This window comes from Tachysurus fulvidraco, chromosome 6, assembly GCF_022655615.1.
Source record: "Tachysurus fulvidraco isolate hzauxx_2018 chromosome 6, HZAU_PFXX_2.0, whole genome shotgun sequence".
Taxonomy (NCBI): domain Eukaryota; kingdom Metazoa; phylum Chordata; class Actinopteri; order Siluriformes; family Bagridae; genus Tachysurus; species Tachysurus fulvidraco.
In genome coordinates this window covers 10,635,177-10,648,608 of record NC_062523.1, presented here as the reverse complement: position 1 = coordinate 10,648,608, position 13,432 = coordinate 10,635,177, and the positions used below count along the sequence as shown (strand labels likewise).

At 43.6% G+C, this 13,432-nt stretch overlaps 1 protein-coding gene across 5 annotated transcripts in view; it reads right to left on the bottom strand.

The window, feature by feature from the left end:
• The window catches only part of hdac4 (histone deacetylase 4), a 163,587-nt gene that overhangs the window by 30,063 nt on the left and 120,092 nt on the right, over positions 1-13,432 (bottom strand). For all 5 annotated transcript variants that reach the window (XM_027164464.2, XM_027164465.2, XM_047814509.1 and 2 more), the window contains 5 exons: positions 9,347-9,556; positions 7,767-7,953; positions 6,865-6,998; positions 4,084-4,186; positions 3,126-3,172 (listed from right to left, as the gene is read on the bottom strand). In XM_027164464.2, the coding sequence (XP_027020265.1) occupies positions 3,126-3,172; positions 4,084-4,186; positions 6,865-6,998; positions 7,767-7,953; positions 9,347-9,556 (681 nt within the window). The remainder of the gene's footprint in view (positions 1-3,125; positions 3,173-4,083; positions 4,187-6,864; positions 6,999-7,766; positions 7,954-9,346; positions 9,557-13,432) is intronic.

Below are 13,432 nucleotides of genomic sequence, written 5' to 3'. Positions count from 1 at the left end.
CCCCCCCCCCCCACACACACACACACACACGTGCATGTACAAAATGCACCTCCAACATACCCAGGGACTCGTTCATGTTCATTTGGAGGCAGCTCTCGAGCAGGTGTCCTCGCCTCAGAGCAACGTTACAACCGACCGCAATCTAAGACAACCTTCCATTACATCATCTGCCTTATTTAGAGTTAACGTCTTCTACTGAAGCAGAGAGAGTGAATACACTTATTTTAGTGTGTATGCTGTTGGTTTAGCGTGTAGAGAGAACAATGTTCTCCTCGTGCGGCGTGCACGTCGGGGAGGTTGAAATCTCAGAGCAGGGGACAAACCGTGAACCGAGAGGCCGAGGGTTGCGGGGTAAATCCCTGGGGCTCCCTTTGTGCATACATGTTCGCTAGCAATGTATGAATTTCGTTGCAATGGCATGAGCGCTCAAGGGTAAAGAAAAAAGACTTAAAAAAAAAAAAAAAGAGAGTAGCCTTTCAAGCCGGGCCAAGAATGACTCTGTCACGAATTACAAGCCTGTGGTGAATTTACAGTACAAAAAAAAACACTCAAGTAAGAGAACAGAATGCGAGTGTGAGGTCAAGGCAAAGAGAGTGGCTGAATAAAAAGGATTAGATACATGAACAAGCGCTTGGTGAAAAATAGAAATAGAAGACACCGAGTGTAAAGTGACAGATCGCACAGACAGTGCAGAGTCGAGAGAAGAGAGATGTGTATTATGTGCATGTCTGAATAAACACAAGCAGCGACAGTGTGTGTGAGTGGGGAAAAAAAAAAAAGGTAAAAGAGCCTCTTAATGGACAGAGATTTGGGGTAGGGTGGGGTAGCATGTGGGGGTGGTGGTGTTGGAATGAAGAAAGGCAGTCTCTCCCGACTCTGACAGGCTAATTTTCAGAGCGGAGGCTAGCTGCGGAGACGCAGGAAGACAACAATTTTGTTCCATTTCCATAAAAGAGTCCAGAGACCTTCTGTTTCTCACCAAGCTGCACCGGGTCTACTGCAGCAGCCTGCCAGAACCGCCTGCTATTCATCACCCAGCAAACAGCGCTGATGGGGGTTAACCTACATCCCCTCAGCCACATCATATACACACCTTCATTACTCCAGCACTCACATCCCACAGCCACAGCTCATTAATAAATACTATACACGACATGCTCCGGGAAGGACAAACGAGGAAAGGAAACTAACTAGTGTTTTTTTCAAGTTAAGTTCTGCGGTGTAGATGCTAGATCGGTTTACCGCTAGATCGTAGCCCTTAACAAAAGACTGCAACTGGATTGGTTTTTTTTTTTTTTTTTTGAAAAAACATGACTTTTTCTTGTTTTATTTTAATCAGTAATTGATTTTTAGGCCAACGAGTCATAGATAGATAGATAGATAGATATATAGATAGATAGATAGATAGATAGATAGATAGATAGATAGATAGATAGATAGATAGATAGATAATGGTAAAGAAAAAGAAAAAAAAAGAAAGTGACGTGACATGGTGACCCATACTCAGAATTCGTTCTCTGCATTTGACACATCCAAAGTGCGCACACACACAGCAGTGAACACGCACACACACTGAACACACACACACCGTGAACACACACACACCGTGAACACACACACACCGTGAACACACACACACCGTGAACACACACCGGGAGCAGTGGGCAGCCATTAATGCTGCGGCGCCCGGGGAGCAGTTGGGGGGTTCGGTGCCTTGCTCAAGACTCGAGACTCAAACCCACAGCCTTAGGATTACGAGTCAGACTCTCTAACCATTAGGCCACAACCCCCCCCCCCCCCCCCACACACACACACACACACACAGGGGAGAAAAAAATGGTATTGTTCCATCTCTGCTTATAACACAACTACAAAATGTATGTTTATGTAAAGTGCTTTTATAAATGTTGTTAGGAAAATACTGGAAAATGTCATTTTATAAATTGCTAAATGAATAAGGAGTTGAACACAATGGGGTGCGCAATTATAAGCAATAATAAAGAAGTATTTTCTAGCAACTGCAATTAAAGCAAGAGTCATTTTATTCTTCATATGCCACTTTGCAATTTGCCAATTATTGCAATTTTTTTTTTTTTTTTAAAGTTAAAGTGTATTGTTTCACAAAGCAAGTTATTTTCCTGTTAACACGCGTCTAATAGCAGCTATAAAGTGTTGTTCTTTCAGCAGCATCTTATTTTATTTTGACTTGGGAGTTAAAAATGTCAGCCCAAAAAAAATCCAGCTGAGACATTAGGCCTCCGTGCTGAGAGCGACACTGGAGACTCCTTACAGAAATGTTCTTACAGAAAACCTTATAAACACAGTATCATGTTATCACAATTATACCACCAATAAAATGTTAATAAATACTAAACCCACAACATTATTTGATGATGAGTGAGTTGTGCATTTTTCCAAGGCCAGGGGAAGCTGATGAATTGCTTTTGTGTGGTAACTCAAACACTACAGATGTGGCAGATGGAGTTTAGATAAACTCCGGCCTATTCGTTTAGACACGGAAGGAAACAGCCATCAAAAATACACAGTTTCTGGACTGTAGAATAGACGCAGCTCTGCTCCCTCAGCACTGAAGAAGCAGCCATCCGTTCATTCAAAAGATCTCTCACACACACGTACACACACAACACGCACACAAACATGCCCACACAAACAACATGCACACACAGAAACACCACACACACACTCTCTCACACACAAACACACGTACATACACACACAACACGCACACAAACAACACGCACAAACACCACACACACACACAGCATAAATGCACACAACACGCACACACACAACACACGCGCGCGCATGTGTGAAATATCAAGCAATATGAAGCAGTGCAACACAGACACACACCTTTTCTAGCAAACACACTGTATTCCAAAAGACAAAAGATTAGCCCTCCCTCCATTGCATTCCCCTTCACACACACACACACACACAGCTTGTTTATAGAAAACATCTGGACACAATTACCCGCTCGGCGGAAAGCACAGCAACAGTTTTTGTTGCCGCTAGAGTTTCGGGGGTGGGGGGGCTCGCTGGAGAACAAACAGTCCCATTATTTACACACGCGAATGAGAGAAGCAGAGAGAAAAAAGACTTACCCCAATGCCCCCACAGGGCAACCTCACAAACATGGGTGTCACAGAGCCTGCAGAGGAGAAGAGAAAGAGAGTAAGATGTGATGATCACCTTTTCGGACCCCTGAGGTCTTCCAAAGTGCCGATTTCATCAAGTTAGTAATGTGAGTGTTGCCCCCAACTGTCTGTCTGATTCTGTGAAAAACGAGACTGACAGGTAGAGTTCTCGCTCTGAGAACACTCTGTCCATCATAGCGTTCTCACGCAGTGCAGAGAAGAAGGGGGGCAGAGAGAGAGAGAGAGCGAGCAACAGAAAAAAGAGAGAGCAACTCAGAGAAAGAAGGGCAAAGAACGAAAGAGAGAGTGGTGTGTGTGTGTGTGTGTGTGTGTGTGTGTGTGTGTGTGTGTGTGTGTGTGTGTGTTGATCAACTGCAGCACTGGACCTAATGATAAACCACATGGGAGGTGTGTTTAATCGCTGAATGTTGTTTGATCACTGAATGAAAAGCATGGCAGTGGTTGAAGTCATGGAAAACTGTGTGAGGCTCCCTGGCGACCTTGACAGACAGCTCTGGGGCACATTCAATTCTGATGAAAGCCAAAAGGGGGAAATGGTGCTGTTTGGGAAAACAAGCTTTAGGGAGGAATTGGGTCTAGTGTGAAGAGCAGAAAACAGGCCCAATTCTACAGAGGCAGCAGTGTCATTAGTGGGGAAGTGGTGCGTGTATGTGTGTGTGTCTGTGTGTGTGTGTGCGAGAGATATTGAGGGTGTGGGTGGGTGGAAGTTTATGCTGATTGGTTACACACAAACTGAGAAAATGAGTCAATAAAATGCCTCCTTTCTCTCACCCCTGGCAAGACATTTGTATATGGAACTGCATATATATACAGGTGTGTGTGTGTGTGTGTGTGTGTGTGTGTGTGTGTGTGTGTGTGTGTGTGTGTGTGTGTGTGTGTGTATTTGTGTTCAAATCAACCTTACTGTCTAATTTCTGTCTCAGTGGGTTGGTCCCGTAGAGCAGCACATGAGCCTCAGAGTGGACCGTCTGCAGTTCCTCTAGTGTGGCCTTCCTGCCCCGGATGCACTGTAGGTATAACGCACACACAGCTGGCATCAGTTTTAAGTATCTTGCAAAAAAGTTTTATTCAAACCAGCAACCTGTAAAGTTCAGAGCCCTCTGCTGCCTGTGAGGTGAACTCCAAGTGGAACTAAAACCTTACCCTAAATGTATCACTCCACTTTGAAGAAACTATTTCAAGCCATCTGTGTGGTGTTTTTTTTTTTTTTTTAATAAATAAATAAATGAATACATAAATAAGGGGTGGGGTGAATAACGAGGGTAGGGGCGGGGGGAGCAAATTTACAGTCCGGAAAAATCAGAAATTACAAATTGCACCTTTAAAAGGGAGAAATTACGAAAGGTACAGAAATGTCAGCGAGGAGTAAGTGTCAGAGGTGTATTGTGATGGATTAGGGTTCAAAACAGGTGAACCTTCATGTTTTATGTACGTGCACAAAGCCACAATTTGAAGTAACATTTGAAGTGATTATTCATGTGACTACAGCTCATGTATATTTAACACACATGAGTGCATTGTTTTATTTAGGATGAACAAGTTAACTATACCAGAAAAGTCTCACTGTGAAATGAGCACCTTGGTGTTTGTATGAAGTGTGTGTTTGGTCTGCATAGTACATCACTTCAACGTCCATTAAACATATCAGTTAATATAAATATTAACGCTGTGTATGTTCTAATGATATCAAAACCGCGTCGTGTTTCTCCTGAGGATCTGTGCTGAGGTGTGCAGCAGTGTGTAAGAACAAAGCATCAGGTTTCAGCCTGGATGTGCTGTGCAACAGAACAAAGTGCTGGAGCAGGAAAGCTGCGGCTCTGGAATAACGTGCGCTGTGGCACTCGGCCAGACCGTGAGGGGTTCTCTGAGGAGTCTGATCGAGCCAAAACTCCTCACCTGCATATATATATATATATGTGTGTGTGTGTGTGTGTGTGTAAGCTACGGTGACACCTGCAGCAGCGGAGGGTGGGTTAGCTCATGGGTTTAACTAGCGCATGCAGTTAAAAAGGGCCCTCAGGGGCCTGGCTGTGGCTGGCAGCAGCCTGAAATGGCTCCACTGTCTTTAAGGGCCCCCCTGCTGTAGATTAGGGGGTATTAGAGTCGTGACTGCCTTTAATTGAGGCCCATTTCTGTGTTCCCATCTCCCAGAACAATAAACAATCTCACAGAAGAGCTAACTACACCCACTTCCCATACCACGAAGAAAGAGACAAACGGGGAGGATGAGAGAGGGAGGGAGAAAGAGAGAGAGAGAGAGAGACTGAGATGTGCTAATGCTGCTGTGTCTTGTTTATTTGTTTGTTTGTAGGAAAACAGAGACGGCAGCTATGCAACGTCTCTAATGGTCGTGACGCAATGGAGCACCGAAGAGGAGAAGAGCGCGGTGGGAAAGATTAGATCCAGTTAGAGCTATTAAACTTGGGCTTAGTCACTGCACGTCAGTGGTCTGTATGATGCTAGTGAGGAGGAATGACCGCTGCAGGTGTCCCCGCTAACGCTGAGCCTCGCCGTGTTGGACTCGGGGCTATAAAAGTGCTCTGTGCAGCAGTGCTCATTTTGGGGTTTTAGGCTTTTTCACGACTGAATGATTAAAGCTCCAGTGTGGAAGGAAATCTCATCCTAGAACATCTGAGGCAATTAAAATAACCCTGAGACTATTCTTCCTGTGGTCGTTCCCTAAAAAATCCATCATGCAGCAGGAACAGGGCTGAACAACATGATGATAAAATACCGACGTTGTGATAAACTGCACTAAAAATCGGCTGATTAGACGTCAAAGATTTGCAGTCCATCTATAAAACTGTACAACAAGGAAAATAATTCTGATTCGAAAATCTGATTGCTTAAGTAGGGACTGAATCTGATGCAAAAGCCTCGATTTACACAAAACTGAATGAATGCTCTGGGTTTTAAACCTATAATCAATAATATATTTACACTTAACCCACATTATTGCCCATAAAACAGCCTATTATTTAACTGTCATGTTGCTTAGCAACTAGTTGCTTAGAGCGGAGTGTTAACAGACTAAGTTTGACAGAACAACAGTCAGTGAGGTGTGCATCACTAATGCAGGAACATGAAGAGCTCTTGACACAATAACAGATCTTCAGCTCAGACAGACCACCGGGGTCATTATGTGTCACACCTTGGCCAGTCTTGGCACTAGTATGAATACTAGGATAGACTGACAGACTTTGGCCAGTGTTTGTGCTGTAATTGTGGCTTTTTAGCACCCTCTAGTGACAAGAAAAAACACTGCACTCACAAAATCGCCCGAGTCATCGCTTTTGTACTGTAGTGTGAGAATTGCGTTATTCTTCTATGCATCTACATAGAACATATTGTAACAGGGCTGAACATGGAGATTACCCTGAGAACACACTCACTCCCCCACACCTAGGGGCAATGAGGAATATCCAATCATATTATTACTGACGTGTTACTGAGAGGTGGGAGGAAAGCAGGGATCCTGCAGGAAACCCACACAGACATGCAGAGAACATGCAAAACTCTGAGACAGCAACTGAACCCTGAAGGCCTGCGGTATAAGTATGAATGACTTTCCTGACGTGTACGATTTCGATCTAAGTTTACTAAGTTAATAAACCAGTAAGAGGGATTTTAAAAGTAAAAATAAAGTAAAAAAAATAAAATAAAATGATTTTCCTAAGTTTGCTACCTCACACTTGCTGCGCAGTCCGGTCTCCTGCAGTCTGGACCAGATACTCTGGATTCGGCCAGCATGCTCTGGGTGGGTGTTAGTGTTGCCACACATACACTGGTGCTTCTGCATTAGAGTATCATACACCAGCCCTGTGAGCGTACACACACACACACACCATCATCATCATCAACATCACCTTCTTCAAATCCAAGACCAATGCAATAGCAAATTAACCAAGTAAACAATTTGTTAAACTACAAATACACAAATGCATCCATCATGAAAACTAGAATATCAGAATAGATTTAAATTGACAAAAGAAGACTCTTTCTTTCTCTCTCTCTCTCTCTCTCTCTCTCTCTCTCTCTCTCTGAATCACACTCTTCTTTCAGAAGGGATGGACAGATCTTTTTTGTACAAGGACTATCTGTAAGGACCTGTAAAGTCATGTTTGTCCTTTCAGCAAGTTTTGAGGGTGAGACAAGCTCAATAATGGTGAGAGAGAGAGAGAGAGAGAGAGAGAGAGAGAGAGAGAGAGAGAGAGATGAATGAGCAATGTTCTAGTATGTGCAGGTACAAACAAATCACTGGAACAATTGTATTGATTTGTTACACTTGGTATAACTCTATATAATTGCAGCCAATAAATACCCTGTAAAAATAATTCAAACACATTTACAGCAATTACTAAAATAATGCCACCCAAAGGACAGCATAAAATTTAAATCTTATTGCGTTTTTCATCTAGTGAAAACAAAGAAAAAGCGTGATATCGATTGTGATTGTGAAAAGCAAACCAAGTCAGAAACAGATGATGAAACGTACCTGTGAAAAAAGGGAGGTTTAACATGACACAAATATGAATTTTTTAATTTGTCACTGGAATATTTCTGAATGAGAGTGCTGATGGTACTGACCGGTGGTGAAGCGTGGCTTAGACGGAGGCTCCTGCACTACAATCGGGAACGTTGCAGAGGCAGGAGAGGACTGAGCTCTGGACAGGGGACGGTGCCCTGGTAAAGTGACGGACAGGCCAGCGGCCTCCATCGATGCCTGGTAGTTTCTTAGTTGATGGATCCTCTGCTGTTCCAAAAGGAGAGCCTGCTGCTCGGAGAGGAAGAAAGGAAACAGCGATACTTAGATTTCTGAAGTCTTGAACAAACGTGTAGTCACCAAACACTACCAGGAGATGGCGATCTTTACATAACATTGCTCCAAGGTTCCAACAGCGACAAAGGAAATAAAAAGCCAAACACGTGTGGGGAGAAAAGTGTGAAATATAAGCAATACAGCCCTTTTACATTTATAGACCTGTTCATAAACTTTTATACATTTTTACAGAAACGCGTTCGGCCTCGATAACCTAAAGAATTGACCGTCAGCTTGAGGGTTTAACCGTACTATTTTATCATCTGAACAGGGGGAAAAAAACCTGAACTATGATTAGGTCCACTAATGCAGCAAATATCTAATATTTAGTTAGTTAGTTAGTTAGTTAATAAGAAAATATGTAATGTTTTCCAAAACATTTACCATTTGGCTGGTTTCCAGACTTGCCCATTTACCCGGAACAAACTAAGCCTATTTTGACATATAGATGCTACATAACCCAGAACACCTCCCTCTGCTGTCACTAACCTGAAAGCCTGTGTAAATCACTGTGTATGAGTGTGTGTGTGTGTGTGTGTGTGTGTGTGTGTGTGTGTGTGTGTGTGTGTGTGTGTGTGTGTGTGTGTGTGTGTTGGGGCTGTGGAGAGATGGATACGCTCGCTCCTGCTGTCTGAAACACACAGTTAAAGCTAGTGGCCTCAGTGGAGCGGGGGCGTGCTGAGACACGGTGGTGTGTGCGTGCGCGTCTGTAGGTTCGTTCGTGACTGTGTGGGTGTCAGAGTTATTTTTAAGCCTAAGCCAAAAATCTGATATACAGCCCAGAACACATTCAAATGCCAATAGCGGGCTGAGACGAAATGTAATCAGTAATGTCTCGGTACATCTTAACAATGGCGAAAGTTTGATTTTGACATTTGTGGGGACATAATTTATTTGACATTGGTGGGGACATAATTTATTTGACATTGGTGGGGACAACATTCCCTGTATTTTGTGCATAAAACTGTTGTTATAAGAATACTTTCTTCCTCACATACCGGTAGCCTGCATAATCACGTTGTATATTGCTTCATACAACGGAGAATAGCTGCAGCCGCCCTCAACACATTAGCGAGAAAGACAAAGCCAATCAAACAGCCACGTGGGTTAGAGAGGCAGGACTCAAAAAAGGCAAAGGCCAATCCTTTTAGAGAGGTGAGTTACAGAGACGGGGTTCATTGCAGGGGTTAAATCTGTTAACCGTTTGTTTTCCACAAGTTGCGCTATTTTTACAGACGCCCTTGCATCTTAAATACAAATGACTGAAACACAAACTATCATTTAGGCTTTAAGTAAAAGGTAAGACGAATATTTTTGGTTCCATCTGGACCTCTAACAAGTGTCTGACCTGTCTGAAGATCAGCTCGTGCTCTGCCTGTCTTTCTCGCTGCTGCAGCTCTTCCTCCAGCTGATCAGGAGGCTCCTGTTTGATGGTGACTCCATGCAGCAGGCCTTCAGCCGGGTCGTTCAGGGCCTGGTGCTCCCTCAGCTCCTCCTCCGTCTCCTCCGGGTGACTCTCGTGCTGCCTGCCTGGCTCGTTTGGTTTAGTGGCCATAATCTGCAAAATTGAAACGTATATGAATGAAACGAGTGAATGAAAAGTTTTTTTTTCAGTCCTTGCACAATCAGCCCTCAAAATCGGCAGACTGTTCTCTGTACTGTACTGGCACCCATGAACATCCGCTGGCTGTCTGAACATCTGAGTCATCTGAACAACAAAGGCTCAGCGATGAAATGAGCACATGTATTTATAAAGGTATTTGTTACTGCACTACATCGTACAGCTACTCGCTTCTCTTCAGTCACTCTGGTCAAGTGGGTCTGGTAACTGTTGCTTTGAAACTGTCTGCAATTTGGAGGACATCACTAGGCTCTGTCAGAATATTTAATATACGCTCATACATATTTAGGGCACACGTAACACTATATTAACTAAAGCACTTTGCATATCTTTGGCTGTGTGAAGTCTGAAGTCTTAGACATCACCACCAGTCAATGGATTTCTACTCTGGTGATGTGCCAGGATTTTACTGAAGCTATCTTTACTTTTCGCTTGTTCTTTACGGAACTGAAATGCGTGCCCAGTTCTTTGCCTTGAAAAATGTTTTTGGTTGCTTTCGAAAGTATGTTATTGTCCATCTGTCCAATAGGTTTTAAAGCATTCATCGATATTCATCTTGCTGCTCTTATCAGCAGTCATATCACTATGCACATGAAATCAACTCGATTCCTTTTATCTTTATTTGGAGGAGAACGTAGGAGGGAATAACATACATGGCTATGAAACAGCCCAGCAGTCAACGGTCCAGTGACTTCTGGTCACTTAAAAATACATGCGTCTGCATATAAAAAGTGCTGTGATTCCGTTTGAATGTGAATACCTCCAAATTACTGCAGAAAGTCTGCACTTTGGACCCATGTTCATTATTTACTTTCAACTCCAATATACTGTGGCGGAGAGCTAAAGTAACAATAACACGAACTGCGTTATCACAGTGGAAGATAAGCAGATGGCTGAGGAGTAACGGTGCATTTACTGTATTTGAAAAAATGCAATTTGCTGTTTCACTACATTTCTGTGGTTTTTATTTTATGCATATACTGGTTAAAGCCTAGAAGAAAAAAAAAACCAAAAACACATCTATTACGGCCATGCAGAGTTGTCCCTATTGAGCGTCACACAAAAGATGCAAAATAGGGTGCTAAATCTCTCCTATTGCATAACCAGAAATTTCTGAATGTTAAGGCGAACACATGCTTTCCGCAAGACGACACCGGCCATCTGAACACAATTACATTTACATATTTGGCTGACGCTTTAATCCAAAGTGTCTTCCAGTTGAGACAGGATATATCTGAGCAGTTAAAAGCTGAGGGTCTTGCATAAAGGCAACGAACTATTGAAGCTTGGCAGCGCTGGGGTTTGAACTCTTAACCCTTTGAACCTCACTGCCAACCAATACAACCGGAGGAGAGCATTAAGTTGTTCTAACAGACATCTATAATTGTCTGACAAGGAGGGGAAAAAACTACACCTTCCACCAATTAGACTTGCTCGGGTCCGATCTAAAGAAGGCTGCGGATGGATTTCCGCACCTATTTTTTCCTTGCTCGATGGAAGAAGATTTCCATAAAGCGTATTGTTTCTGCCGGCTTCGTCAGCACCCCTAATGCTCCACAGCGTTATTTACAGAGAAGCAATTACGAAGAATTAACTACAGAAAAGCACAAACGGCGCTGAAGCCTGACGAGTCAGCAGACTGTGAGAGTCCACGGCTCTCGCTCCAGGAGCGGCGCAGGATCTGTTACTGAAGAACGAAAAGGTGAACTTCACCACAGGAGCTTAACAGACACTACACCATGAGAAACGGCTTACACACACACGGGCCAGCAACGTGATCAAACCATAAACACGGATCTCCTGTGCTGAGAATCCGAAACAAGAGCATGTCACAACACAGAGTGCAGAGCGAGGGAGAAGAGGGGAGGACAGAGATATGAGGAAAGAAATGCAGGAGGTTTTGTTCTTTTATGGGTGCTGACACCCCACCCTTGAATTTGCCTGCTTTCTGGAAAAACTGCCTCCTTCCCTATCACCACGACAAGATCACACACACACACACACGGACACACATGGGAACTGGAGCCAACACTGGCAACAGCAGAGCACTGTGGCCCTGAGCCAAGGGAACATCTTTGACGTCAGAGTGCTTGGCAATGCCGCAACCCTGTCCTTAGTTCTCTAAACAAACTTTGCTTTTTTCGATTTTCTTTCTTTCCGCACCCCTCTCTCCCTCTCTCTCATTGCTCTTTTCACATTCTTACTCATTTACAGTGGAAATTCACCGTAGCTGAGTGGCTGTGTAAGCAGTGATTAAGCTGCTTCTTCGCAAGACGTGAAAGAACAGTAGAGAGACAGAAGAGGAAATGAAAAGAAAAAAAGCCGAACAGATTAAACGAAAGAATGAGTAGTAAAGATTTTCCGTGGAGCAGCTAGCTCATAAACAAACATAGCTACCTAGAATTCTGTAGTAACATATAAACACATACACGGACACATGGTTTGTATGTGTAAAGTGAAGTGCAAACTAAACACACAGCGGTTACACATTCAGAAATGCAATTGTATGCGAGTAAAAGTCTTCCTTGCTCTAAGCACTTCACATGCTTGTGTGGTGCACATATCTTTCCTGCAGCAGTTCCTAACTGTGCAGGTAAACATGGGAAATGCCACAGAGGTATTACATTCTTCTAGCGTCTGCAGAGTGAGCGGCAAACAACGCCACTTCCAGGGAAAGAGCGATTTTTAGTCAAGGCTTCTCCTCATCCTGGGAGCTTGGCCTGATTACAAAAGCCACCTCTCAACACCAGCCTGTGTGTGTGTGTGTGTGTGTGTGTGAGTGTGAGTGTGTGTGTGTGTGTGTGTGTGTGGGTGCAGATCCTGAGGCTAAACTGTGGTAATGACATCAGCCCTCTCCAGATCTAACACTGCGACAGACATACAAGATCCACACACAACACAGAAAAGAGGGGGCTATTATTTTTTCTACTTTAGTCTACTTAATGCTGTGGCAACAGCTGTTATCTAAAATGCATGAATTAGAGAGAGAGAGAGAGAGAGAGAGAGAGAGAGAGAGAGAGAGAGAGAGAGAGAGAGAGAGAGAGAGAGAGATACAGGCAAAGGATACAGAAAGATGAGAGATGGATAGGACAGAGAGATGAATTCAGGGAAAAGGCAAATAGTGAGAGAAAGCAAGAGAAAGAGAGAAAAATGAAAACAGATGGAGGGAAAACCGCATGACAAAGAGAGCAAGAGAAAGACATGAATAATGGAAAAGGAGAACAGAGTTACAGAAAGAGAGAGAGAGACACAGAAAGAAAAATAGAGTGAGAAGGTAAATAACAAAGAAAAAAAAGAATAAATGGTGAGGGGAGAGAGAGAGAGAGAGAGAGAGAGAGAGAGAGAGAGAGAGAGAGAGAGAGAGAGAGAGAGAGAGAAATTAGAGAAGGAAATAGACAGAGTGAATTAAAGGGAGAGAGCGTGACAAAGAAAAAAAGGAGAAAGAAAGAATGGAGGGAAATCATTCATTGAAGTAATTCTCTACACCCACACATCACATGATGTTACATTCAGAGAGCAGCTCACCCACATCCTCACACACACCCTCACACACGCACACCCTCACACACACACACCCTCTCTCTCTCACACACACACACACCCTCTCTCTCTCTCTCACACACGCACACACCCTCCCTCTCTCTCTCACACACACGCACACACCCTCTCTCTCTCTCTCACACACACACACACACCCTCTCTCTCTCTCTCTCTCACACACACACACACACGCAGACACACAAACATGCACACACCCTCACACACACACACACACACGCACCAAAAGATGTGTGTGACCAAATAAATGATGTG